The sequence below is a fragment of the Pseudophryne corroboree genome, chromosome 7, assembly GCF_028390025.1.
Source record: "Pseudophryne corroboree isolate aPseCor3 chromosome 7, aPseCor3.hap2, whole genome shotgun sequence".
NCBI lineage: Eukaryota > Metazoa > Chordata > Amphibia > Anura > Myobatrachidae > Pseudophryne > Pseudophryne corroboree.
In genome coordinates this window covers 38,611,459-38,637,238 of record NC_086450.1, presented here as the reverse complement: position 1 = coordinate 38,637,238, position 25,780 = coordinate 38,611,459, and the positions used below count along the sequence as shown (strand labels likewise).

Genomic DNA, 25,780 nt, shown 5'->3' with positions numbered 1-25,780 from the left:
TTACGTCCTGTGCCTTTCTAGTAGGGTTGGGGTGTAAAAGTAGAAATGCATTGACTTTGTGTTGTGGAAGTCACCTGTATATTCCAACTAGTTTTGTTGCTGCTGTTTATTAAATATTTAATGTGCATTTAACAAGAAAACAAAACAAAAACGATATTCAATTTAATTTATATATTTTTTTGCTATTTTCTCTTGTACTAATAAACAGTTTGTGCTAGATATAGATATCTATATCTATATTATATACTCACACACATACATAGATATAATATTACAGTAGAGGATTAGGAACATGCACTGTAGTCTGTGAATTTAATAACCTCTAGCTTTTTTAAGGGGGCTCTGCCTAATTATAGCTGACAGTAGCCCAATAACGCCCAGTCACCTAGCCAGGAGAGGCACGCGTGGCACAGCTGGGTGTTAGTGACCCCGGAGCCCGGGCACAGGATGGACATACGTCTCTATATCCCACGGGTCGGTGACTGTGACCTCGGACTACCTTAAATAATCCCTCCCCCGCGGGGCAGTGTGCGGCCGTGACGTCAGAGAGGAGCTGACTGGCCGCGTTCCACAGACAGTGTGCACATTGTACACCCTGTATATAGCATACACACCTCCATATGCAGGCTGCAAGCACTGTATACCCTGGTACCAACACTCCATAGGTGTAATACAGTGTGAGTGCCACTATACATTATATGATGTCAGATCTCTGTAACTTCCCTCTGAGTGTGTATATATAGTGTGTATATGTCTCAGTTTTGTGTCTGTGTGTCTATAGCTCAAAATACATATGTGAGTGTGTGTATACTTATATATAAAATATATATATATATACATATAGATATACACACATATATGTGTGTGTTTATATATATATATATATATATATATATATATATGCATATATAATACGTGTGTATATATATATATATATATATACATACATACACACACACTCACGGGAGTATATAGAGTCACACAGTCATAAAGCTGAAACACAATTTAATAATAACAAAAAGCACTACAGCCCATCACCTGCAGCCTATGTAAGACACAAGTAACCCCAGTGACGTCATGCCCTTTAGTTATCTCTTTGGGATCTGCTATTGGGTCACGGGGGAAGGGTGGGGGGGGAGGGGATGTAGGTGTAATTATCATATTAACAAGATATAATGTTATGTCCATGAGGGACTGTACAGTGCGTCAGATATCTGTATGTGGTGCAAGGTTTTATATAGCCTGGTGCAAACTCCTGTCAGTCACAGAGCAGGGCTCATTGTCAGATACCCTCCCATCATGTATCATTCCATTACTACTGCTAGCACTCATCATCTCCCACATTATTATTATTATTAATAATAATAATAATAATAATAATAACAACAACAGAAGCACAAAACAGCATAAGTATAACAGAGACAATACAACAGATATAACAGTATACTAAAGAGAGTATACATGAGACAGTATAAAAGATAGTATATAATAGAGACAGACAATATACTAAAGAGAGTATACATGAGACAGTATAAAAGACAGTATATAATAGAGACAGACAATATACTAAAGAGAGTATACATGAGACAGTATAAAAGACAGTTTATAATAGAGACAGACAGTATGAGACAGAAGTCTAATAGACACAGATACAGTATAAGAGAGACTGTGAGACAGTATCAGAGACATGTTACAGGGACAGTATAAGAGAGATAGTAGAAGACAGTATAACAGAGACAGTATATAAGAGACACTGTATATTACAGAGACGTTATACTAGAGACAATATATAAGAGAGTATATAATAGAAATGGTATCTAACAGAGATAGTATATAAGGGACAGTGTATAAGAGAGACAGGATATAAGAGAGGCAATATAAAACACACAGTATATAACAAAAGGCAATATATAAGAGAGACAGTATATTAGAAAGGTAATATATAAGAGAGACAGTATATAACAGAGACAATCTATAAGAGAGAAAGTATAAGAGCGAATATATAACAGAGACAGTATATAAGAGGCAGTGTGTAAGTATAACAGAGACAGTATATAAGAGGCAGTGTATAAGTATAACAGAGACAGTATATAAGAGGCAGTGTATAAGTATAACAGAGACAGTATATAAGAGGCAGTGTATAAGTATAGCAGAAACAGTATATAAGAGGCAGTGTTTAAGTATAACAGAGACAGTATATAAGAGGCAGTGTATAAGTATAACAGAGACAGTATATAAGAGGCAGTGTGTAAGTATAAGAGAGACGGTATATAAGAGAGACAGTATATAAGAGAGACATAGAAGCAGTATATATAACGTCTCTCTTATATACCGTATATAGAGAGACGGTATATAAGAGAGACGTTATATAAGAGAGACATAGAAGCAGTATATAACTGTATAAGAGAGACGGTATATAAGAGAGACATAGAAGCAGTATATAACTATAAGAGAGATATAGAAGCAGTATATAACTGTATAAGAGAGATGGTATATAAGAGAGACGGTATATAAGAGAGACATAGAAGCAGTATATAACTATAAGAGAGACAGTATATAAGAGATGGCATAAAAGAAAGGTAATAAGTAAGAGAGATGGTATTTATTTGTTATTTATTTACTGTAAAGCTAAGTTTTGTCTCCCTGTACTGTCCTTTGTACGGCGCTGCAAAACACTTGTGGCGCCTTATAAATAAAATGTAATAATAATAATAATAATATATGAGAAACTGTCTAGGAGGCAGTATATAACTGTATGAGGGCCAGTATATAAGAGAGATGGTATATAAGGAAGGTAATATATAAGAGAGGCAGTATATAGCTGTATGAGAGACAGTATATAAGAGAGACGGTATATAAGGAAGGTAATATATAAGAGAGGCAGAATATAGCTGTATGAGAAACAGTATATAAGAGAGACGGTATATAAGGAAGGTAATATATAAGAGAGGCAGTATATAACTGTATAAGAGAGCCAGTATATAAGAGAGACGGTATATAATGAAGGTAATATATAAGAGAGGCAGTATATAACTGTATGAGAGCCAGTATATAAGAGAGACGGTATATAAGGAAGGTAATATATAAGAGAGGCAGTATATAACTGTATGAGAGACAGTATATAAGAGAGACGGTATATAAGGAAGGTAATATATAAGAGAGGCAGTATATAGCTGTATAAGAGAGACAGTATATAAAAGAGACGGTATATAAGGAAGGTAATATATAAGAGAGACAGTATATAGCTGTATAAGAGAGACAGTATATAAGAGAGACGGTATATAAGGAAGGTACTGTATAAGAGAGGCAGTATATAGCTGTATAAGTGAGACAGTATATAAGAGAGACGGTATATATAAGAGAGGCAGTATATAGCTGTATAAGAGAGACAGTATATAAGAGAGACGGTATATAAGGAAGGTAATATATAAGAGAGGCAGTATATAGCTGTATAAGAGAGACAGTATATAAGAGACGGTATATAAGGAAGGTACTATATAAGAGAGGCAGTATATAGCTGTATAAGAGAGACAGTATATAAGAGAGACGGTATATAAGGAAGGTAATATATAAGAGAGGCAGTATATAGCTGTATAAGAGAGACAGTATATAAGAGACGGTATATAAGGAAAGTAATATATAAGAGAGACAGTATATAGCTGTATAAGAGAGACAGTATATAAGGAAGGTAATATATAAGAGAGGCAGTATATAACTGTATAAGAGATACAGTATATAAGAGACGGTATATAAGGAAGGTACTATATAAGAGAGGCAGTATATAGCTGTATAAGAGAGACAGTATATAAGAGACAGTATATAAGGAAGGTACTATATAAGACAGGCAGTATATAGCTGTATAAGAGAGACAGTATATAACAGATACACGAGTGTAACACAGCCAGGACTCCGCAGGTGAGTAACAGCACAGCTGTCTATACTGAATGATACAATGTATCGTCCCGCGGCGGTAGTGTGGCACCAGCTCGGACAGTCCACGCGTGATCTCTCCCTGGCGTCACTCTTCCGGCCCCACACGAGCAGGGCACCGGGCACAGGCTCCTCCGTCACCCACAGTAAGTGGCAAACCTTCGCTCAGCAGCCATCAGCAGCACCCAGCAATAACAGCATCATCCAGGGGGCTCTGTGTCCTGTAGTAGCCTGCTGCACACTGCCAGCCCTGACACCCCTCTCCTGGAGACTGACCCCATCCAGGGGCTCTGGCTGACACCCCTCTCCTGGAGACTGACCCCATCCAGGGGCTCTGGCTGACACCCCTCTCCTGGAGACTGACCCCATCCAGGGGCTCTGGCTGACACCCCTCTCCTGGAGACTGACCCCATCCAGGGGCTCTGGCTGACACCCCTCTCCTGGAGACTGACCCCATCCAGGGGCTCTGGCTGACACCCCTCTCCTGGAGTGTTACATTGCACCATGCAGCAGCAGCACAAGTGCAGGTCCCTCTGTCTGTCCCTCTCCCTCCTCCTGCAGTCCTTCCTGTGTACTGATCCTCCCCTCCCCATATCTGAATCAGATCCTCTCTGTCTCAGTCCCTGTGCTGTCTGATAGCTGCATGCATTCATTGCTTGCATGAGATCAGGTCTGCATGGGGGTGTGTAAGTCAGAGACACACAGAGAGCTGGGATCAGGAGAACAAGGAGGACAGCCCCAAACAGGACTTGTCTCAGCATAACTAATAACCAGCAGTGCTGTCTGTGTGCCTGGTGCCAGTCACTGTGTAGCTGGCAGGATAGAGAGAGACTGGATCTGGCACATAGGGATTTTTTCTTTCTTTTTTATTTTTCTGGGTTGTTGCTTCTTGCTGCCTCCTGAAGGGACTTCTTACAGTGAATGGTGTCAGTCTGTCTCTGTTCCTCACTGCATTGCTTCTTGTCCAAGGTGTGAGGAGCTGCTGCCTCTGATCCCAGGACAGGCTGGAAGCAGGAAGATTGTGGGAACCTCTCTCCTCTCTGATCACCACCTTCCAGAGGACAATAAGGAAGCAGCCAGCAGCCCTGCGGACTGGGGAGACAGCACACAACAACAAAAAAAAGGAAAATTAAAAACTTAAAAATAAAAAAAAACAGTGAACACAAATTTATAAACCTGGAGTCTTTACTTATGATCCATGGGCAGAGCTTCAGCCCATCGCAGGCAAGCTACAGACAGACTTTAAGCAGTAAGTAGACTCCCCAGCAAGAACTTTTATCTTGTCAGATGTTTATCACTTTTACTTTATTTTATGACATTTGTGCTCGTTTGTGGTTGTAGTTGTTGTGCAGCGTGCATTGTTTAGGCTCCCTCCTTGTGCACACAGGGTTATTATGGCAGTGTGTGTGTGTGTGTGTGTGTGTGTGTGTGTGTGTGTGTGTGTGTGTGTGTGTGTTTAAATATATACATTTTTACTGCTTCAAAGTCAGCTCTTAAAGTTTATGGCAGTTTCTTTTCTATAACTTTAGAGCATTTGTGAGTGCCCTGTGCACTGCACGCCACGCTGCAGGAGAGCCAGGGGCAGGGGCACTGCATGAATAGATACTGCTCACTTTTGGCATAGGGGTTTGCTGTATACACTTATCAAAATTCACCTATTTTCAGAAGATCCCGCAGTATACGAGTAAGTCGTAGTACCTAGTAAGTGTGTCTCTGTCATTGTGCAAATGCACTGATATCGCTCAGGCCCTAAAAGCCTTGACACGTGTCTTTCGGACAAAAGTATATATATATATATATATATATATATATATACATATAGGTGTGTGTGTTTATATATATATATAGGTGTGTGTGTGTGTATATATATATATATATGCATATGTATGTTTTTATATATATATATATATTAATATGTATAAATATCTATATATATTTTCGTGCGTGTGTATACATATAGGTGTGCATGTGAATATATATATATGTGTATGTTTATGTATATATATATATATATATATATATTTATTTGCAAGTATATATATATATGTATATATGTTTGAGAAGTTTGAATATATGTATATGTATTTCTAATTGATTACAGACAGTATTTATCATATATATCAGCAAGCTTACATTGTAGCACTTCTAAATAAGATAAGGGTATTATTTTGTCAAGTCCACACCTAAACACACACTTAATTTAGTTAGAGCTAATTGATTGGGGAACGAGAGATTTGCCATTATGTTATTTTATCATTATAGCACTTTGTTTTGTTGTTGTTCTTTTTTTAACTTTGTGCAAGCGTGTCACGCCAGCAAGATTTAGACCCAGTGGTTGAGTGCTTTATTTTGTCTTTCTATAACCCAGAACACAGTGTATATATATATATATATATATATATATATATATATATATACACACATTTCTTTACTTATTTCTATATTTATTTATTTATAAGTCCTCTCCATGTTCTCATTTCTTTTCTCCCTCCTGCCTACAGATCCTTATTATTGCGATCTGCCAGGGAGAGCCCTGTCCCCAAACCAGAACAGTATGGACATGAGAAGCGAAAGTCCCAGCCTAAGGGACAGTCCGGACCGGAGGAGCAACAGTCCAGATGCTAAAAGTCCTCCTCCAATCAAAGTGGCCAGATTGGAGCAGAACGGTAGTCCACTAGGAGCCAGGGGACGCCCGAATGGCTCACTCAGCAAATCCGTGGGAGGTAATGAAGCAGTACCTTTAATGTATACACAACAGTACGGTGGCATGGTGTGTCAGGGTTCAGCCTGACTGTGGCATTTGTGCTTGGTGTAGCATTACAGGAAGTTAGTGTCAGCCTGTTATAGCCTCATGTTCTTTGTTGTAGATGGAAGAGCGGTGTGACCCGGGGGTTGGCATGTTGTGGGCAGGGTGCCACTTTCAGTTGAGTTGTTGGCAGTCCTGTGTCACTGTGATGTAAATGTTTCTAGCTATTCCTCGACAGCCTGCAGCTGAGTAATCCTTGCTAGCCCTACTTACCTGGGCACTCGGTAATAGGACCATGGTACAAGGACTTGGTTACGAGGCTGTGCCTTGTGTAGGAGAGTATAATGTTATAAAGTCTGGTAGTAACCTGATGGATTTGCATTAGCTGCTGATAGGACATTTGCAAATGTGTACCACAAGTTGAGGCTTTTATATCTGTGTACGTGTTCCTAGTACGCACTTGACAAATGCCTTGGAGTGTGCCACAAATGACCCCGTATTCTATTTTGTACACGTGTAATTAAGATGAAGAGCCGGGCGCTGGGTATATTCAACATAAAATCTGTTTATGCAGTGAAGCAAATGAAATCAGCCCTCACTAAAACCATACGGTGCAATTATCACTTAATAAGAGGACGTTTGTAGAAAAGAGCCTCACGCGGCTCCGGTGCTTGGTGCAGAATATACAGCAGTTTCCTGCACGGCCTGGAACATTTCTTATACTATCCCTGCAATGTATACGTTTGTTTTCTGCAATACGTTATTCTGGCAGATCACGCGTTAAACAAAAAAATAGCTTTTGTGGATTTTCTGAAGTCAGAATTCATTGTCGATGTCTGTGATGATCTTTTATCATGCTTGGAAATATAGGAAATGTGGTGCAATGTACTGAGTTAAGTAGCTTTTTGGGAAAAAAAAAGGCTTTCGGCTCTTAATTTTTTTTTGCACAATGTATGGAATGACATAACAGTAATACTGCAGTAGAAATATTTATATCAGAATATTGAGCCCTGTGCGCAGTATATATATAGATATAGATATAGATATATATGTATGTGTGTGTGTATATATATATATATATATATACATATTATTAAGGTGTGGGTGTGGGTATATATATATTTATATGCATATATATATGTATGTGTATATATATATTCATTTATATATATATATATATATATATATATATATATAAATATATATTTATATATATCGGTCCTTTCAACTGTTTGCAGCAGTCTATAATTAACAGTCTCATTGTTTGTAATCTCCCCAAGTATTTGCCACCACAGAATATTTATTACTACACTGTCTTAATAATAATAATAATAATAATAATAATTATTATTATTATTATTATTATTATTATTAATAATAATAATAATAATAATAATAATTATTATTATTATTATTAATAATAATAATAATAATAATAATACTTATATTTTTAGTGGTTTCCTCTACAAGTCTCATTCACACTCAGTGCTTGTATTTATTAATATAATTATTATTGCTGTACCCTATGTACCCGGATATGTACATTTATTGTGTACGTATTCCTACTTAAAAAACACGCTGATGTATCAATACATGTAAATAAGCAGATAGTGATCTCTGCCTTTTGCACCACTCTGGTGGGTTAGTCTGCTGCCAGGGTCATTGAGAAATGTGTCGTCAGTCTCAGTAATACTTTTACACAGAGCTTGGTGTACAGAGCAGAACCCCAACTGCCGCCTTGAAAAAGAGGAGGAGGCGTGTAAATATCCCTGGTGCCAGGAGACGTGATATTTAGGATAATACTGCTCAGAGTCAGTCCTCTGCCCGCCTCGCAGACATCCTGGATTGTGCCATGTGGCTCGGCTAATACGAATGACCCCTTGTGCTCCCTCTGACCGTTGCCCTTTAATCATTTGAAAATCTTGTATAGATTCGTCTGGCCGATAGTGTTTAGTTTTCTAATTAACGTCACAAATCTGCAGACAGACCACACTTTGTGCTGTGATTGTGCTGCTCCCTGCGATGGCTGCAATCCTGTCGTGTGCTTGCAGAGGCGGCGCGCGAGGGGTTAAAGCAGGAAATCTTAGACTCTGTCCAGAAACCATTTTTATTTTTTGGGTTCAGCGAAAAATAAGTAGAGAGGGGAAACTCATCCAGTCTGTCACAGTTCTAGGTGGAGGTTTCATGTTAGGGAATGCAAAACATGTTTATGTTTAATATATATGTTATAAAAATGATTCATCAAATATATGTAGATCGGTTTTCTTAAAATAAAGAATAGAGGAAACATAACAAAACAAAAATAAAAAAAATAAATATATATATATATATATATAGAGAGAGAGAGAGAGAGAGAGAGAGAGAGAGATTTAGCATTTTATATATATATATATATGTTTGTGTATATGTAGTTTATATATATATATATATATATATATATGTATATATATATGTGTGTGTGTATGTGTGTATGTATGTGTGTGTATTTGTCATGTCTATCTATCTATCTATCTATCTATCTATCTATCTATCTATCTATCTATCTATCTATCTATCTATCTATCTATCTTTTATATATATATATATACATACATATATATAATTATTATTATTATTATTATTCTCAGTTTCTACATCATTACGTCTTTTTCTTACAATACAGCATTTTAGTCATTATTATACATTCGGGTTACTTTGAAGCTCTGGTTTGCTAAGAAGTGGTCCTGGACACTGAAAATTCTTATTACCTTTAACACCCTAATTACCAGAATACATTTGGCTACTGTTCTTTATGTGTATATCCAGATAAACAGGAGTGTAGGCCGAATCCCACTTTGCGAAGTGGATGCAAAGTTCCTTTCAACAAAGGTAGAAATACAATAGGCAATGTTACTATGTTTTTTCTGTTGGGATACAGTATTGTCCCTTTGCAAAATGCTACCACAATTCTTTCCATGACTAACCTATGCTATCTGAAACACTATTTATATGTTGTGTAGGGGAAAATTGGGGCCAGTCTCTTTAATATGCATACAACCCTAAATATTCTATCATTACTTATCACATAGTTTGGAGAGAACCACAGTAGGAGGTAATATTTGAATTATTTATAAATATAACCTGCATTCCATTTTCCGTCACGCATTTTTCTTGGTTTTGAAGTCTGCTTCTCAGACATCTATATAAACAGAAATACATATTTAATTACGTGAGAAGGATACTCAATCCTAAAGCAGTTAGGGTCGGACATCTTTGATAATTTAATGTTGTTATTTGATAATTGATTTACTTGTTTGATTACAGACCAAAAGCTTTTAGCGAAAGTAACCGAAATAATTTTCATTCAATTTAAATTTTGTAATGATCATCAGCAGACAAGCTTCTTCTGCTGAATCTGATCTGGGGTATTATTATATACATATGCGATTGTTCGCGTTGTCTCAAGAGTGCGATCTACATTCCCCTAAACTCTCTTATATTCAGAAAAAAAATGAAATTGATTACAATATTTTCATCGTTTAGCAATTTAAAGCAATTATTGCCAATTATTTTATAAATGATTCATTAATGAAATAAATATATTTTCTAGCCCAGCTATGAAGACTGTGGCTTGACGTACAGCATGGCTAGGTTTTAGAGGTCCCCTATTTTGTGTTTGGAAAGGTACGGAACGTATGTGCTTGCCTAGATAGTGTGGCTTGCTTTATTTGACTAACATGGAAGACATAGTACCTAAAGGTCTACAGACTCGGCTAAAACCAAACTTTTTGTGAAGTGCAGTTGTTGCACTTATGGTGTATGTTTATGTTCTTTTGATCAAATGACTTTCAAATACAAAATTATATTCGATAGCAAGATCCCCCCCACCCAACCCCCCATTGGAAATCTACTTAGCGTATATTTGCATAGTGTGTTCGTTACAAAGTGAGAGGTTTCAGCATCTCTTTCAGCCTTCTCCTAGGTGCCCCATTCTCCATACTCAATCTACGGCTAGCTGAAAGTACTTACTGACTAGCTGGTCATCAATAATGGTTTATGGGTATTTTCACGCCTTAGTGTCTAAAGGTGAGCGACAGAAGGGTGTCGGATTCCCAAGCCATGCTATAAGTTAATGTATGGTATTGGAACTTATTTCATCTTTGGACACTTTTTTGGATGACAGACCTCAGAAAAAGCAGCGGAAGCTCCCAAATTCACAACAGTGCCCTGTACTGATTATTCTGGGTGAAATATTCATGTGTTAAAGTGCAGTGGACTTTAACTCCTTTTGCTGAGTGGTCTAACGGCGAGGTTGTGTATTTTGGTTCTGCAGAAGTCCAGCCACAACCTGGACACGATTATAAACCACCAGACAGACTGCTCCATCCTGCTCGCTGCCTCTTTAACACGCCGCGTGCTCTCTGCCTAAAGCTGATGTATGTTCTAGATTCCTTTCTCCTGTTTATGGGATAAGTCTGGCTTGTTTCGGAGACCGCTGTTGGTCAGCCAAGAATAAAGCCTTTGCTGAATGAAAGAAGAAAAAAGTTGACTGCCTAAAACATAAATTCCAAATAATGCGTGTTTAAAGGTATTTACAGCAGGTTGTCTAGCCTGTTGGGACATGGTGGATTTTTAGAGGCATCAGATCACGAATTGCTTTAAAATGCACTTCTGCTGTCTAATACTTTCTGGAAAGAGAGTAGAATTGTGCCTGAGGTTCTCACTGGGCACATGCAATGGCTAATTTACAGCCCCTTTCAGTAGATTTTCTGTCTATCTGGATGATCTGTTATAGATATCTGTACAACTGGCGTGCAAGTTATTTTACCTGCAATGATGTCAATATTCCGAGTTATATATTTACCAATAAATGTGTAAACTGGTTGGTTTTGCCCAAGATGTACCTCCACCGGAATTATTAATTATACACCCCTGTGCATTTAACATTTATGATACTGTACTTGGCCAGGTAGCTGTGATAATGTATTTATTTAGCTCTACAGCTAACAAGAGACGTCCGCACAGTATAATCCCAGGTATAACGTTTTCTCCCTAATCGTATAGTGTTCAGTGTAATACCACTCTACAGCTGGCATCTTGACAATCTTGCAGTCATTACATTGTCTAGCAGTCAGGGCTCTTACCCACTAACCCAGCTCCTTATCCTCCAGTAATAGCAGGATTTTGGGATAGGCTTCTAGTACTGATAGCATAAATCTTATTTCCATTACAGATTTGCAGTTCATTAAAAGATGTTTTCGCTAAAGCGCTTAAAGGAACCTAAGACTCATGTATTCCATAGAATACTGTTATATCTTTATCAATCCTTAGCTGAGTATCCGTCATCATGGCATAACTGCAAGAATTTTACCTTTTTGCCCGGACCATAATATGCATAATCCTTTTATTCGTACACATAATGGTTATAATGGTTTTGCTTTATTTTTTTGTAAGTTCTGAGTCTCACTTCACGTACTATAAACCAAAGCTTTACAAAATGTAAAATATTGTGTGTTTTTTTTAAACAGACCAAAAGAAAAAATAATAATATATATATATATATATATATATATCAGCACAAGAAATAATAGTGTATGTATATAAATATGTGTACTTATGAATATTTACATTTGCAGCAAATATATTCCCAGGTCACTCAATGATAATTATTATTGGCGCGTCTCGCGAGATCTGTGGCTTGTGCGTGTGATATTGCTTCTCTTGGGTTGTTGCTGCTATTTTGTGTGTGTATATATGTTGTGAATTCTACGTCATGTTACATCATACGGTATACAGATAATGATGATGATGATGATGCTGTAACTCTGCTTTGTCTGGTTCCTGTAGTCCTCCTTGTTGGCAGTAGATTGGCAATACCATAAAACCCCCCAGAAAAGCATGTATATATCAGGTGATGAAAAATACTCCCAACTGAATGATGTGAAATGAATTATTTATGGGGTGGGATTCCTTAGCTACTGCCACTCATCCCTATAGACCTCTTATATGAAGATCACACGTGCCTCTTATACGCGTGTCCAATATGATTGTGGCACATAAACTGGCAGCAAGTAGAGGATTGTGAAACGCAGATTAGGATTTTCTGTCTTCATGTCAATAATTTTAGTTTGTTATATGAGTATATTTTACAGACGTGTTTATTTTTGCCATTTATTTATATGTGGGGAAACAGATCCAGGACTACAGTATGTCATGTTCCAACTGTCACTCTGGATCGCGGTACAGAGAAATTGTTCCCAATGTCACCAGTCCTCGCTGGGAAAGTAGTACTGTTCTCTAGGTGACATATAAATATGTGGTTCCGCTGTACTGTCTGCCTATATAACTACTCATAAAAACAAGACAGCTTTAATAATGCTTATACTTTATTATATTTATTTAGTTATTAATCTTTACTCGTCATACCTTTACTTACTGCACCTTGTGGCAGCGTAATTTATTCCAACTTTACTTATTGCATGTGAACTTGCTGTACCTTTACTTACAGTACTTTTACTTATAGCACCTTTACTTACATTACCTTTACTTATTGTACTTTTACTTACTGCACCTTTACTTACAGTACTTTTACTTATAGCACCTTTACTTACATTACCTTTACGTATTTTATCATTACTTACTGTACCTTTCTTGTTCTTCCTTTACTTATATTACCTTTACTTATTGTACTTTTACTTATTGTACCTTCACTTATAGCACCTTTACTTACAATACTATTACTTATTGTATCTTTACTTATAGTACCTTTCTTGTTCTAACTTTACATGTAGCACCTTTACTTATTGTATCTTTACTTATAGCACCTTTACTTATTGCACCTTTACTTGCTGTGTTATAACTTATTGCACCTTTACATGCCACACCTTTCTTATTGCACCTTTAGTTATTGCACCTTTGCTTACTGCACCTTTACTTACTGAACTTGTACTTTACTAATAGCACCTTTGCTTACTGTATATTTACTTATAGTACATTTATTATACCTTTACGTATAGCACCTTTACCTACATTACGTTTTCTTATAGCACCTTCACGTGCAACACTTTCACTTATTACACCTTAACTTGCCGCACTTTTACTTAGTGTACCTTCACTTATTACACCTTTACCTGACGCACTTTTACTTATTGCACCTTTACTAATTACATCTTTTCTTATAGCACCTTTATTTATTATATCTTTGCTTATAGCACCTTTTTACTTGTCGCACCTTCACTTACTAATACTATAGCTTTACTTATTATACCTTTACTTGTTTATTTTTAACATCACTTTGCTTTTATATCCCACCATCACACATTTCCTTTGTTTTAATACAGAGGCTTTGTTCTTTGAATTATACCATATATCTATCAACATTATTTCATACTGTAGACCCACATTTTCAAAACAAAAAATATGTATTTTTTTTAAAGTAAAGTATATTGTTTCAAGTGCTTGACCAGAAGAAGATGCATATTTGCCAAATTAAACATAAAAAGTAATTTTGTAGTGGAGAAAAAAAAAACAATGAGCAATACATTTCAACATATACATTTGTCATAAATATTATTAATAAAAGAAGAGACGGCTTCCAGGACGCCTGAAACATGTATAATTTGTGTATATTCATGCTTGGTTTGGGGAGGTGGTGTAATGGTTGATCAAGAATAATATTGCTCAAGAATTTACGGTAGTTATACATATAATTTAAAAGCAGTGCAAATGGTAATTACTGTACCGCCCGTTGTAGAGAAATGAGCAATTATACTTATCATTTGCTGGGCCCTGGTGAGAGATGGGGAATGGCAAGCCGGCGCTTTTATATGTCTGCACGTAGTGCCTGATTCATGATTGGATAGAATTGCACAGTCGCAAGGAAGCAGCGATGCAGATCCGTGTCATTAAAATTCAAATGCAGCAGGAGGCTTCTGTAGGAGATAGACGCCTCCTGTTAGCATTAGCGAGGCTCCAAGTTCTGCATCGGAGGATGCAGTCTTGAATCACCATCGCAACCATTGGTTGCGATTCCTGATGGTTTCAGGCACCAGCCAGCCTGTGCCTGTTTCAAACATGCTGCGGATGACACTCGCATTTGCCAGCGGCTCCGCTCCTGTGGATGTCTGTTATTGCTCAGCGGAACAAATTTTACAAAGACAGTAGTGCCATCTAATATTGGGATGTATGTTTTAAATTGTAGAGATTGATCACAAATTTTGTTTGTGAATGATATTTGCAGTTTTTCCTTCAGGGATTAACACAAAAAGATGCTTGGGGCTACTAACTCATGAGCAAGCCACGTATAGCTGCCCATGGGAGAAGCAGCTGGTCCTGAGATATACGCCTGCAGCCCTGAGTGTTTGCCCCTACGACTTCTTGAACGACATAGCGCTTGAATTGAAAAGGACAATTGTTGGGGATAAGGGGTATATGTGTTATAAAGACAGTCTCACCTGCACCACATCCTGTTAGAGTCTCTGCCTCAATTAGGTTCCTCTGCGGAGCAGTCACCTTAAATTGGGTTCCGTTGCATAATTTGGGCGGAGTCAAGTTCCGCAGAAGCATGTTCGGAACACCAACTTTCAAGCGGCAAGCGCCCTGGTTTTTCCTTTATTACTCCTCTCCGTGATGTCACATCTAGATCATACATACCTCAGTATATTTCTAGGTCACTAAGCTATACAATAGTAAAAACTTGATGCAAATTCATCTAGTAGTTTTTGCGTGATGCCGGAATGAACAGACAGACAGACAGACAAAAATTCCAAATTTGTTTTTCATTTTATAAATAGAATTTTTCAATCTAGGGATGAAAGAATAGTCATATAATTGAGTGCCTTGTAACGCCACAGTCCATGATAAAGTATGGTGAGAGAGATGAGCGTTCGGCCTGTGGGTGGGACATTTCTCGTCATTTAAGTAGAAGTAATTTACACCCCAACTTACACTCAGAAAACTGATTTGGTAAAAAGAACAGATGTACTTACACTGTGCACTGAGAGTATTAACTTGGATCACTGCGCTATAACAATTTTATTATTTTTAGTAAATGTGTGTTATCATTTATTACACTAAGGACTTACATAATAAAGACATGAAAAATGTTTATAGTTTATATCTAAGGTGAAAATATATATATATTGGTGCACGTTAAGGTTTAGAGTTTAGACTGTTTCCTTTAAGGACCCCATCCTGCAAAATGTTCCTGAGTTGGGGTTTTGATTCGTGTCTCCTTACATCCAGCTGCAGTGTTGTCCTGTCTGGTGCTGCAGAAAGAGTTGTCTTATATTGTGACAATGAATGATATACCTGTGACATGTAACATTGTGCTTAATAACAGTGCCTCGGAATGGTATGTATGTGTCAGTGTATGAAGCCCTGTTGGCTAAGTTACAGTTTAATGGGTGAAACTGCCCGTAATGGGGGGTGGTCTTCAGTTAGCGGCTATTGGGATCCCGGCGCACTGTATACCGGCGCCAGAATCCCGATACCCGGCTTACCGACACTTTTTCACCCTCTTGGGGGTCTACGACCCCCCTGGAGGAAAAATAGATAGCGTGGTGTGCATAGCGCACCACCGTGCCCGCAGCGAGCCCGCAAGGGGCTCATTTGCGCTCGCCCAGTTGTCGGTATGCCCGGCCGCCGGCATACCCTACTACACCTGCATAATATAGGATCAGCGTCCCTATACTAATGGGTACACAGACACACACACACACACACACACACACACACACACACACACACACACACACACACACACACATAAGGACTTATCCGGCACTCTTTCTTAGCTACAGAGTAACATCATGCTCCAGTGCACTTCATGAGGTGACAACTCAAATACACACGATGCAGAATGGCAGCACTCAGAGTCTGTATAGAGATGTTAAAAATGTGTTTATTCCTCCTTCAGGTGAAGAAGGAATAAACACATTTTTATCATTGGTATACAGACTCTGAGTGCTGCCATTCTGCATCGTGTGTGTGTGTGTATATATATATATATATATATATATATATATACAGATGGATTCATGTTTATCTTGACCTTTAATAGGATTAACTGAGACTGGGCAGTCGGGCTTAATCCCCTGCTGTCATGTATTAATCCCCTGCTGTAATGACTTAATCCCCTGCTGTATTGTTCTCTGTATTGTATTGCAGCTGAGAACAATAGATGAAGGGTTTATGTTAATAATCCATGTTGTGTCTAGGCGCAGAAAACTAGTCAAGATAACCGTGGCCCCATCTGCATGTATATATATATATATATATATATATATATTTTGTCTTTTAATAACTTTCTGCCAGAGACATCGTAACTTTTTCGCAAGTCCTCTATCGTCTTCCTGACAATGTTTTTGGTATTAAATCCCCTCTCTTGTTGCTATTGCAAATGACTTGCGCCAGAGGGTTTGAGTCACTTTAAATGTTCTTAAATGGAGTCTTCAGTTTCAAATTTGCTTCTGAAATAATTGTAAGAAGTATGTTGCTCATCAAGCGTTGTTACGTTCCCATATGTTCTGGATATAAGAGGGTTAAAACATTACTCTCTAAAGACAATTTTACTAAGCAGGGCTGCCCTGGATGAGACTTCCCAATACAGGCTCAGTACTTTGATTTTATTCTTTCTTTCTTTTTTTATAAAAAATTAACAAATAAATAAAATAAATACATTATATATATATATATATATATATATATATTTATATAAATAAAATTTCCTCTTATCACCCCAAGCTGCACTGTGTAAATGTAGTGTTAATTGTTTCTATTAAAACAATATCACAATGACTCATCTTTGTGTAAATAAAAGACAACTTAGAACATGTTAATAATACTATATATATATATATATATATATATATACAGTATGTCCTTTGCTGCTGAAATGTCCTGGCAGCTGCAAGATCCTAGCTGCTAGCTCTGTAGAGTCTCTGGCAGCAGACAGGTTAAACAGTCCTAATAACCCGGCAGTATTTAGCAAAATCAAAAGTGCTGTGTTGATGACAGCTTTATATCCCTACTGGGTAATATTCGCTTACTTGAATTGGCAAGGTCTTTCGGCTGGTAATTTACTCCATAAGAATTCAGCATAAAGGCGGATGATTAATGAGTGCAAATGTCTATTTATGAAATTGTTGATGAGAACTTGTAAATCCAAATGAATTAATTGCATTTTTATTATATTGTGTTACCCTTGCTGTATTGCAAATAGAAAATAGCTCACCGATATTGTTTTTTTTGGTTGTTGGTTTTTTTTCAAACCGTGGCGTAGCCTGGCTTACTTTAATTATTACAATAGCATTGCAGTTTCTTTGTGCTACTGTGCCTGGGATTGGAAAAAATGTTAAACTTGTTAAACATTTGCTTGCTATAAAAATATTTGCAGAACATTTACACGCTGAATAGATAGATTGTTGTCACACTTACAGTTCAGATTTGTCTTTAGAAATTACCCCCAAAAAATGAATGGTAAAAATGTGAAGTTGATTTGCTCCAGGTGGCGTTCCGCAATGTTCCTGTAGGTATGTTACATTTTGTCAGTCAGAACCGTCAGTTTACTTTAGCAGATTTTTGTTAGACGCTAACTGACAGATTTCAATAAATGGCTGGGAAGATACAACGCCACAAAGCTTGCAAAAGATCATCCAGCCTCCGTGTGTTGAAACGGAGGCAGTGGACCCCACAGAAACTCAGATGATGTCACCCCATTTGGGCATTTAAACGTGAAACGTATAGATGTGTGTACATGCGGTAGGGAATATAGAGTATACGCTCCAGTGGGACAGGGACTGATATGAATGACTGATATATTCTCAGTGAAACGCTGTGGACTATGCGTGCGCTATATAAATGACCGTTAATAAATAAAATATCATGGCCCTTAACTTGGAACGCACAGTAGTTACTGTCAGTGATTAATGTAGAGTTAATGTGAAGTTCTCTCCATCGTCACTGTCATGCCAAGCACAAATCTGTAGCTTGTTTTCTACATTCCAGATGCAGGATTCTTTAAACTAATTGAATTACAGACAGTAGCAGCCATATTGTTTTATCTTAAAAATCCCTTTGGTGGCGCATTGTGTAAAGGCCCCCATCCACTAGTGAGACTTATCTGAACTGAAAGTTGGATCCGATTTTCCCCCGACCTTCACGGCAACTTCCCGGGAGTCCTGCGATTACGATTGCAACTGAGTGGGATTTTTTTACATCTGATTAATCGCATCCGTGTGTACAGATGCATTCCGATGTGCACCTTTCCCTCCAATTGCGATAAATAATCATGGCAGCCATGACGATCTGCGACTCTGATTCGGGGAGCACGGGAACACGCCTCGGATCGGAGTCGGAGGAAAATGACATGCGATTTGAAACTTTTCATCCGATCCATCAAACAGAAAGTTCGGAATCGGATGAAAATTGGTCATATCGCACTAGTGGATGCGGGCCTTTACTCTATTAGAAATATTAGTTTTGGTTGTTCTTTGTCCAATACTTTATCTTTAGTGCCTTTAAGTATTACAAACTAGTTTCTTGTGTTTGACAGAGTATAAGAAAGCACAGAGTACAGAGCCAATGTACATGAGAATGCAGCTATTAATTCATTAAGAACGGGACCTTTCCAAGATGGCTGCTGTCGCTGTATATAAGTGACATCTACTGCTTAATAAAGGTCCCTTTAAGGTGGAAAAATATCAACACTATATGACGTAGAGTTTTAGCACTGGTGCAGATCTGTCCCATGAGAGCTTCCGTTATAACGTTGCTGTAGTTGACGCAAGTTTGTGCATCCGATATTTCAATAAAATGCATAAAAGCAATGTTTAAAGTCCAAAACACAAAACACATGTTAATATGTATTTCACGGCAGAAGAATAATATTTTAAGATTTACATGGTAACGTGCGGCTGTAACGTGCAAACGTGTGATTATTACATTATATAATATTGTAGTAAATATTATTAAGTCTTTTATCTTTTGGTAGCCACTGACCCTCTAATTACTCATGTTTTTTGTAGTTGGTTTTATTTTGATGAACACATACTATTACAAAAGGCAAAGGTTAATTTCTGATAACTGTATAAGATAATGATCTTATTTTTAAATATATAATAGTAATAATAATAATAATAATAATAATAATTGAAAGCACTTAAAAATAATAATAATAAAACTCTGAAATTATATTTATTTTAACAGCAGGAATAATAAGAATAAAACATCAGGTTGAGTGGTGATTGGATTTTGAGTTTTTTTAATTTATATTTGTTTAAATATAAATATGTTCAAAAATAAGTTCAAATGAAAATAAGCCCTATAGAATATAATGCATTGTTTCACCAGAGCCCCTCTAATAATGATTTATAACTGTACGACTCTACGGGCCCTATATATTGATTTGTAAGACTGTTGCTGTTAAAACTGGAAGTTGTAAGAACAGTGTTAGGAAACCGCTTGCATCGGGTTATCGGTAATCTTCTAGCAAAACGTAGAAAAGCACATTTTAGGGAATTGTCATCCCTTTGCCGAATTTAATTTGAACAAAAGTGATGTTTGTAAATGTTACTTGTTCATAAATGGAAGAATCACCTTTTATATTGTCTTACAGTCTATAAACCAGTTGTTCTAAAGACCGAATTTAAAACAAGTTGAAGAGAATTTTTCCCTGAATTTTCATTACTTTGTGTCAGACTGATGCATAAGCAAATTCCCGGTCCAGCGGGGGTGAGAAATCTTTGTATTCACCTACTTGTTTACGCTCGGCGTTGTAAAGTTGACTTTTTAATTTGCTCAGTTTGACAACTTCCCAATTGATTTGTGGGAAATTAACTTTAGACTGTAGAATCCCTATTTTTGGAAACTTGTTTTTGAGAGTATCAATTAAGTTCTACGATGATTACAGGTCACACAAGCCACTGTTTTTCTAGAAGTTTTCTGTATTTCATTGTAAATACAACTGGAAATCTTTAATGCACCATACTTTTTTTCTAACATGTAGAGTGCTGGTGACTTTGTACTACTGCCGGAGTTGGACTGGTCCACAGGTGTCCACAGGGGAAATTCCTGGTGGGGTCCACTGCCTGAGGACCATCCCCCCATCTCTAAGGCTGTGCACTCAAGTTATACATCGATCGTTACTCTAATAGAGGGTCAGTAATTCGGTGGAACAGGCCCACAGATGAACTTGGGTGCTTGGTTCGTTTATATGGAAACTACATACAAACTAGCCATCCTGCCAATCAAAGTGGGCAATCCTAACGTATCCCTGTCCCCACCTTCAAAAAAGGGCCTTCATCTTTGCAGGCTGACTATGTCCTCCCTATGTATTCTGCACTGTTACATATAGAGTGCTGACACTTGTGCCTTTGTACTACTGCATTCTGTACTCACCTAACACGTAGAGTGCTGTCACTTGTGCCTTTGTACTACTGCATTCTGTACTCACCTAACACGTAGAGTGCTGACACTTGTGCCTTTGTACTACTGCATTCTGCACTCACCTAACACGTAGAGTGCTGACACTTGTGCCTTTGTACTACTGCATTCTGCACTCACCTAACACGTAGAGTGCTGTCACTTGTGCCTTTGTACTACTGCATTCTGCACTCACCTAACACGTAGAGTGCTGACACTTGTGCCTTTGTACTACTGCATTCTGCCCTCACCTAACACGTAGAGTGCTGACACTTGTGCCTTTGTACTACTGCATTCTGCCCTCACCTAACACGTAGAGTGCTGACACTTGTGCCTTTGTACTACTGCATTCTGCACTCACCTAACACGTAGAGTGCTGACACTTGTGCCTTTGTACTACTGCATTCTGCCCTCACCTAACACGTAGAGTGCTGGCACTTGTGCCTTTGTACTACTGCATTCTGCACTCACCTAACACGTAGAGTGCTGGCACTTGCGCCTTTGTACTACTGCATTCTGCACTCACCTAACACGTAGAGTGCTGACACTTGTGCCTTTGTACTACTGCATTCTGCACTCACCTAACACGTAGAGTGCTGACACTTGTGCCTTTGTACTACTGCATTCTGCACTCACCTAACACGTAGAGTGCTGACACTTGTGCCTTTGTATTTCTGCAGAAAAAGATTAGCCTAAAAAAATGCATTATAGATACCGTTAAACATGTTTTGCAATGCTGGTGTATGGGAAATGTTTTTGGCAAGTTGTGCACATGTGTCGGTATCTGTTTCCCAGAGAATGCAGTGCCTGTGGTCACAAATGCACCCAGTGCCTGGTAATGGTCCAGTCTGAGCCATGTCGTTATCGGTGATGCCCAAATAAGGTCATAATAAGACACTTGCGTCTTTGGTTATCTTCTCTATGCATAAACATGTCCCAGAATTATACCGATCATATACTACAAAGCTCCACATATTTATTTTATTAACAGCTATTTATGTAGCGCACACATATTATGTGGCCCTAATATTTACTTAATTCAGTTCCTGCCCCAGTGGATCTTACACTCTATTCCCTATAACACTAGGTTTATTTTTTGTCAGAAGCCAATCATCTACCAGCATTTTTAGGAGCATGGAAGCAAAGCCACAAAAACATGGTTGGAACATACAAACCCCACACAGATAGTTACCCTGGGGGTCATTCCGAGTTGTTCGCTCGGTAAATTTCATCGCATCGCAGCGATTTTCCGCTTAGTGCGCATGCGCAATGTTCGCACTGCGACAGCGCCAAGTAAATTTGCTATGCAGTTAGGAATTTTACTCACAGCTTTTTCTTCGTTCTGGTGATCGTAATGTGATTGACAGGAAGTGGGTGTTTCTGGGCGGAAACAGGCCGTTTTATGGGCGTGTGGGGAAAAACGCTACCGTTTCTGGGAAAAACGCGGGAGTGGCTGGAGAAACGGAGGAGTGTCTGGACGAACGCTGGGTGTGTTTGTGACGTCAAACCAGGAACGACAAGCACTGAACTGATCGCACTGGCAGAGTAAGTCTCGAGATACTCAGAAACTGCACAGAGATATCTTTTCGCAATATTGCGAATCTTTCGTTCGCAATTTTAAGAAGCTAAGATTCACTCCCAGTAGGCGGCGGCTTAGTGTGTGTAAAGCTGCTAAAAGCAGCTTGCGAGCGAACAACTCGGAATGAGGGCCCTTGGTCAGAAACTGAATGTATGGTCTCAGTGCTGCAAGGCAGTAATGCTAACCAGCACACCAACCGTGCTGCTTATACCACAACCCCAGTGATATGGCCAATTGGCATACACTTTCATCATCTCCTTTCTTTCCTGACCGCCTTGGTAATGGGGGTTTTTCAGGTTTGTTAGCAAAGCAAAAAAGTTAGCAATTGGGCAAAACCGTGACGGTCATTCCGAGTTGATCACTAGCTGCATTTGTTCGCAGCGCAGCGTTCAGGATAGAAAATGGCAGTTCTGCGCATGCGTATGCGGCTCAATGAGCACGCGCGACGTACGGGCACAACAAATTATGTAGTTTTGCACAGGGTCTAGCGATGCATTTCAGTCGCACTGCTGGCCGCAGAGTGATTGACATGAAGTGGGCCTTTCTGGGTGGCAACTGACCGTTTTAAGGGAGTGTTTGGGAAAACGCAGGCATGCCAGAAAAAATGCAGGCGTGGCTGGGCGAACGCTGGGCGGGTGTGTGACGTCAAATCCGGAACTGAATAGGCTGAAGTGATCGCAAGCGCTGAATAGGTTTTGAGCTACTCTGAAACTACACAAATACATTCGTTCGCACTTCTGCTAAGCTAAAATACACTCCCAGTGGGCGGCGGCATAGCATTTGTACAGCTGCTAAAAACTGCTAGCGAGCGATCAACTCGGAATGACCCCCCATGTGCACTGCAGGTGGGGCAGATGTAACATGTGCAGAGAGAGTTAGATTTGGGTGGGTTATATTGTTTCTCTGCAGGGTAAATACTGGCTGCTTAATTTCTACACTGCAATGTAGATTTCAGTTTGAACACACCCCACCCAAATCAAAATCTCTCTGCACATGTTACATCTGCCCCACCTACAGTGTAGCATGGTTTTGCGTATTAGAGAAAAAGTTTGCTGCTGCGATCAGGTCTGAATTAGGCCCTTAGCTAACATTACTAACTTTTTTGGTTTGCTAAAAAACCTGAATAAGGCCCAATGTCAAGAGATACTGTATACGTACTGTAAAGCAATATATTTGAAGCTATAATCAGTGTTCTGAAATTGTTATTTACTGTAGTTGTTCATTTTCTTCTACCACCAAATATATATTTACTACTGTAAGAGTGAGGGCTGTAGGGTTTAAACAATAATGTTAAGAACATGAGTTGTGTTACTTTGTTTAGAGTGCAGTGGATTCTCCAATAAATCTGGAAGAGTCTTAAAAGTTCAGTATAACTATATTGCTTTACAAAAATCCCCGTTCCGAAATGTAATAAACACTGGTCTCGTACCCCATGGCGAAAAAATATATAACTAGCTTTCATTTATTTTCTTTAAAGCAATTTATGTAAGTAGGTGTGATGTACAGTAATACCGCATTCAGATCGCAATGCCGGGTCCTATCGGGGAATTGGAAACGGGTCTTCCTTGGTGAGACCTGGTATTGGACCCTACACACCGCCCTCCTGACCTGGTAATATGCCGGGTTAGGTTGCCACCCGGGGGCGGGTACGGAGCCAGCACTGGGGGCGGGTGCAGAGGCGGCTCTGGGAGATGACATAATCTCCACGCTGCCTCTCCCTATGCAGTGAACCAACATGTACTGGGTGGCATCGACACGGGTAACCCGTTCACACTGCGCCTGACCCGGTAATAACCCGGGAATAACTTTCATATAACCCGGGGTTGAATTACCGGGTCAGGCTACCCAATATTTTTGGAGTGACCCTTTCACGCCGCTGCACAGTGACCCCTGTCCACCTGGCAGTATACCGGGTTGATACCAGGTTATTTGTGCGATGTGGAAGGGGTATAAGTGGTAGTAAATGGGCGTGACATTGGAACTCACTGTGACCTATTTCACCGTACTCATTTGCGTCCATTATTTGAATTCAGCGCAAGCTAAATGCATTGCAATCAATGGAACGGAATGTGCACCATTTACTCCCCGCATGTCACCGTGTGCTGATACAGGGTGAGTATCCCATATCCAAATATTCCGAAATACGGAATTTTTTGAGTGAGCGTGAGATAGTGAAACCTTTGTTTTCTGATGGCTCAATGTACACAAACTTTATTTAATACACAAAGATATTAAAAATATTGTATTAAATGCAGGCTGTGTGTATAAGATGTATATGAAATATAAATGAATTGTGTGAATGTAGACACACTTTGTTTAATGCACAAAATTATTAAAAATATTGGCTAAAATGACCTTCAGGCTGTGTGTATAAGGTGTATATGTAACATAAATGTATTCTGTGCTTAGACTTGGGTCCCATCACCATGATATCTCATTATGGTATGCAATTATTCCAAAATACGGAATAATCCGATATCCAAAATACTTCTGGTCCCAAGCATTTTGGATAAGGGATACTCAACCTGTATGACACGTGAGTTGCTTCAATTTCCAAACAGATCAAAGTGTATCCGGCCTTAAATTTGCAGAGTCGTTCGGAAAATGTTACTATGCTTTATTACCTATAGTTTATTTTCATTTCTAGAAAATATTATTAAAAAAAAGAAAAGTTTCAGAATAAACTTTTGATTCCTTTTAAGTTGAAATGTTTTAGTTGATGGGACAATTCCGGGTTACAGACTTCAGTGTTGGTTTTTGCTGATGAAATCTTCCTCTTGGAACAAAATGCCAAGTTCACCAAAAGCGCTGTTAGAAGTCGGAAGCCATAGCAAAACATGTTATTAGCTAAGTGATTGCACAAGCTTCCCTTGTAAGTAAGTCCTTGTTTTAAGTTCTCTCAATGTTTCTTTTTCTTTCTGTTTTTTTTTTTCCATAACCGAACCTGTTACGCTTTCTTTGCACCTTTATGTGCTTTTGAAAAACATATACATACGGGTCACTTGCAGCGTATATGTAATTCATATATAAAATTGTATCAATCTATCATCTCCTTGAATTTTCATCTTCACTGTAGAAATCTTCTATGTTCTTTTTTAAGCTTTTTTTCAACATGGAAATATTTG

The 25,780-nt window shown here is 38.5% G+C and overlaps 1 protein-coding gene across 4 annotated transcripts in view; it reads left to right on the top strand.

Moving 5' to 3' along the window:
- The first annotated feature begins 4,012 nt into the window (after window positions 1–4,012).
- The window catches only part of SATB2 (SATB homeobox 2), a 229,436-nt gene continuing 207,668 nt past the window's right edge, over window positions 4,013–25,780 (top strand). For all 4 annotated transcript variants that reach the window (XM_063933041.1, XM_063933039.1, XM_063933040.1 and 1 more), the window contains exons 1-2: window positions 4,013–5,179; window positions 6,432–6,653. In XM_063933041.1, the coding sequence (XP_063789111.1) occupies window positions 5,122–5,179; window positions 6,432–6,653 (280 nt within the window). In that variant the 5' untranslated portion in view covers window positions 4,013–5,121. The remainder of the gene's footprint in view (window positions 5,180–6,431; window positions 6,654–25,780) is intronic.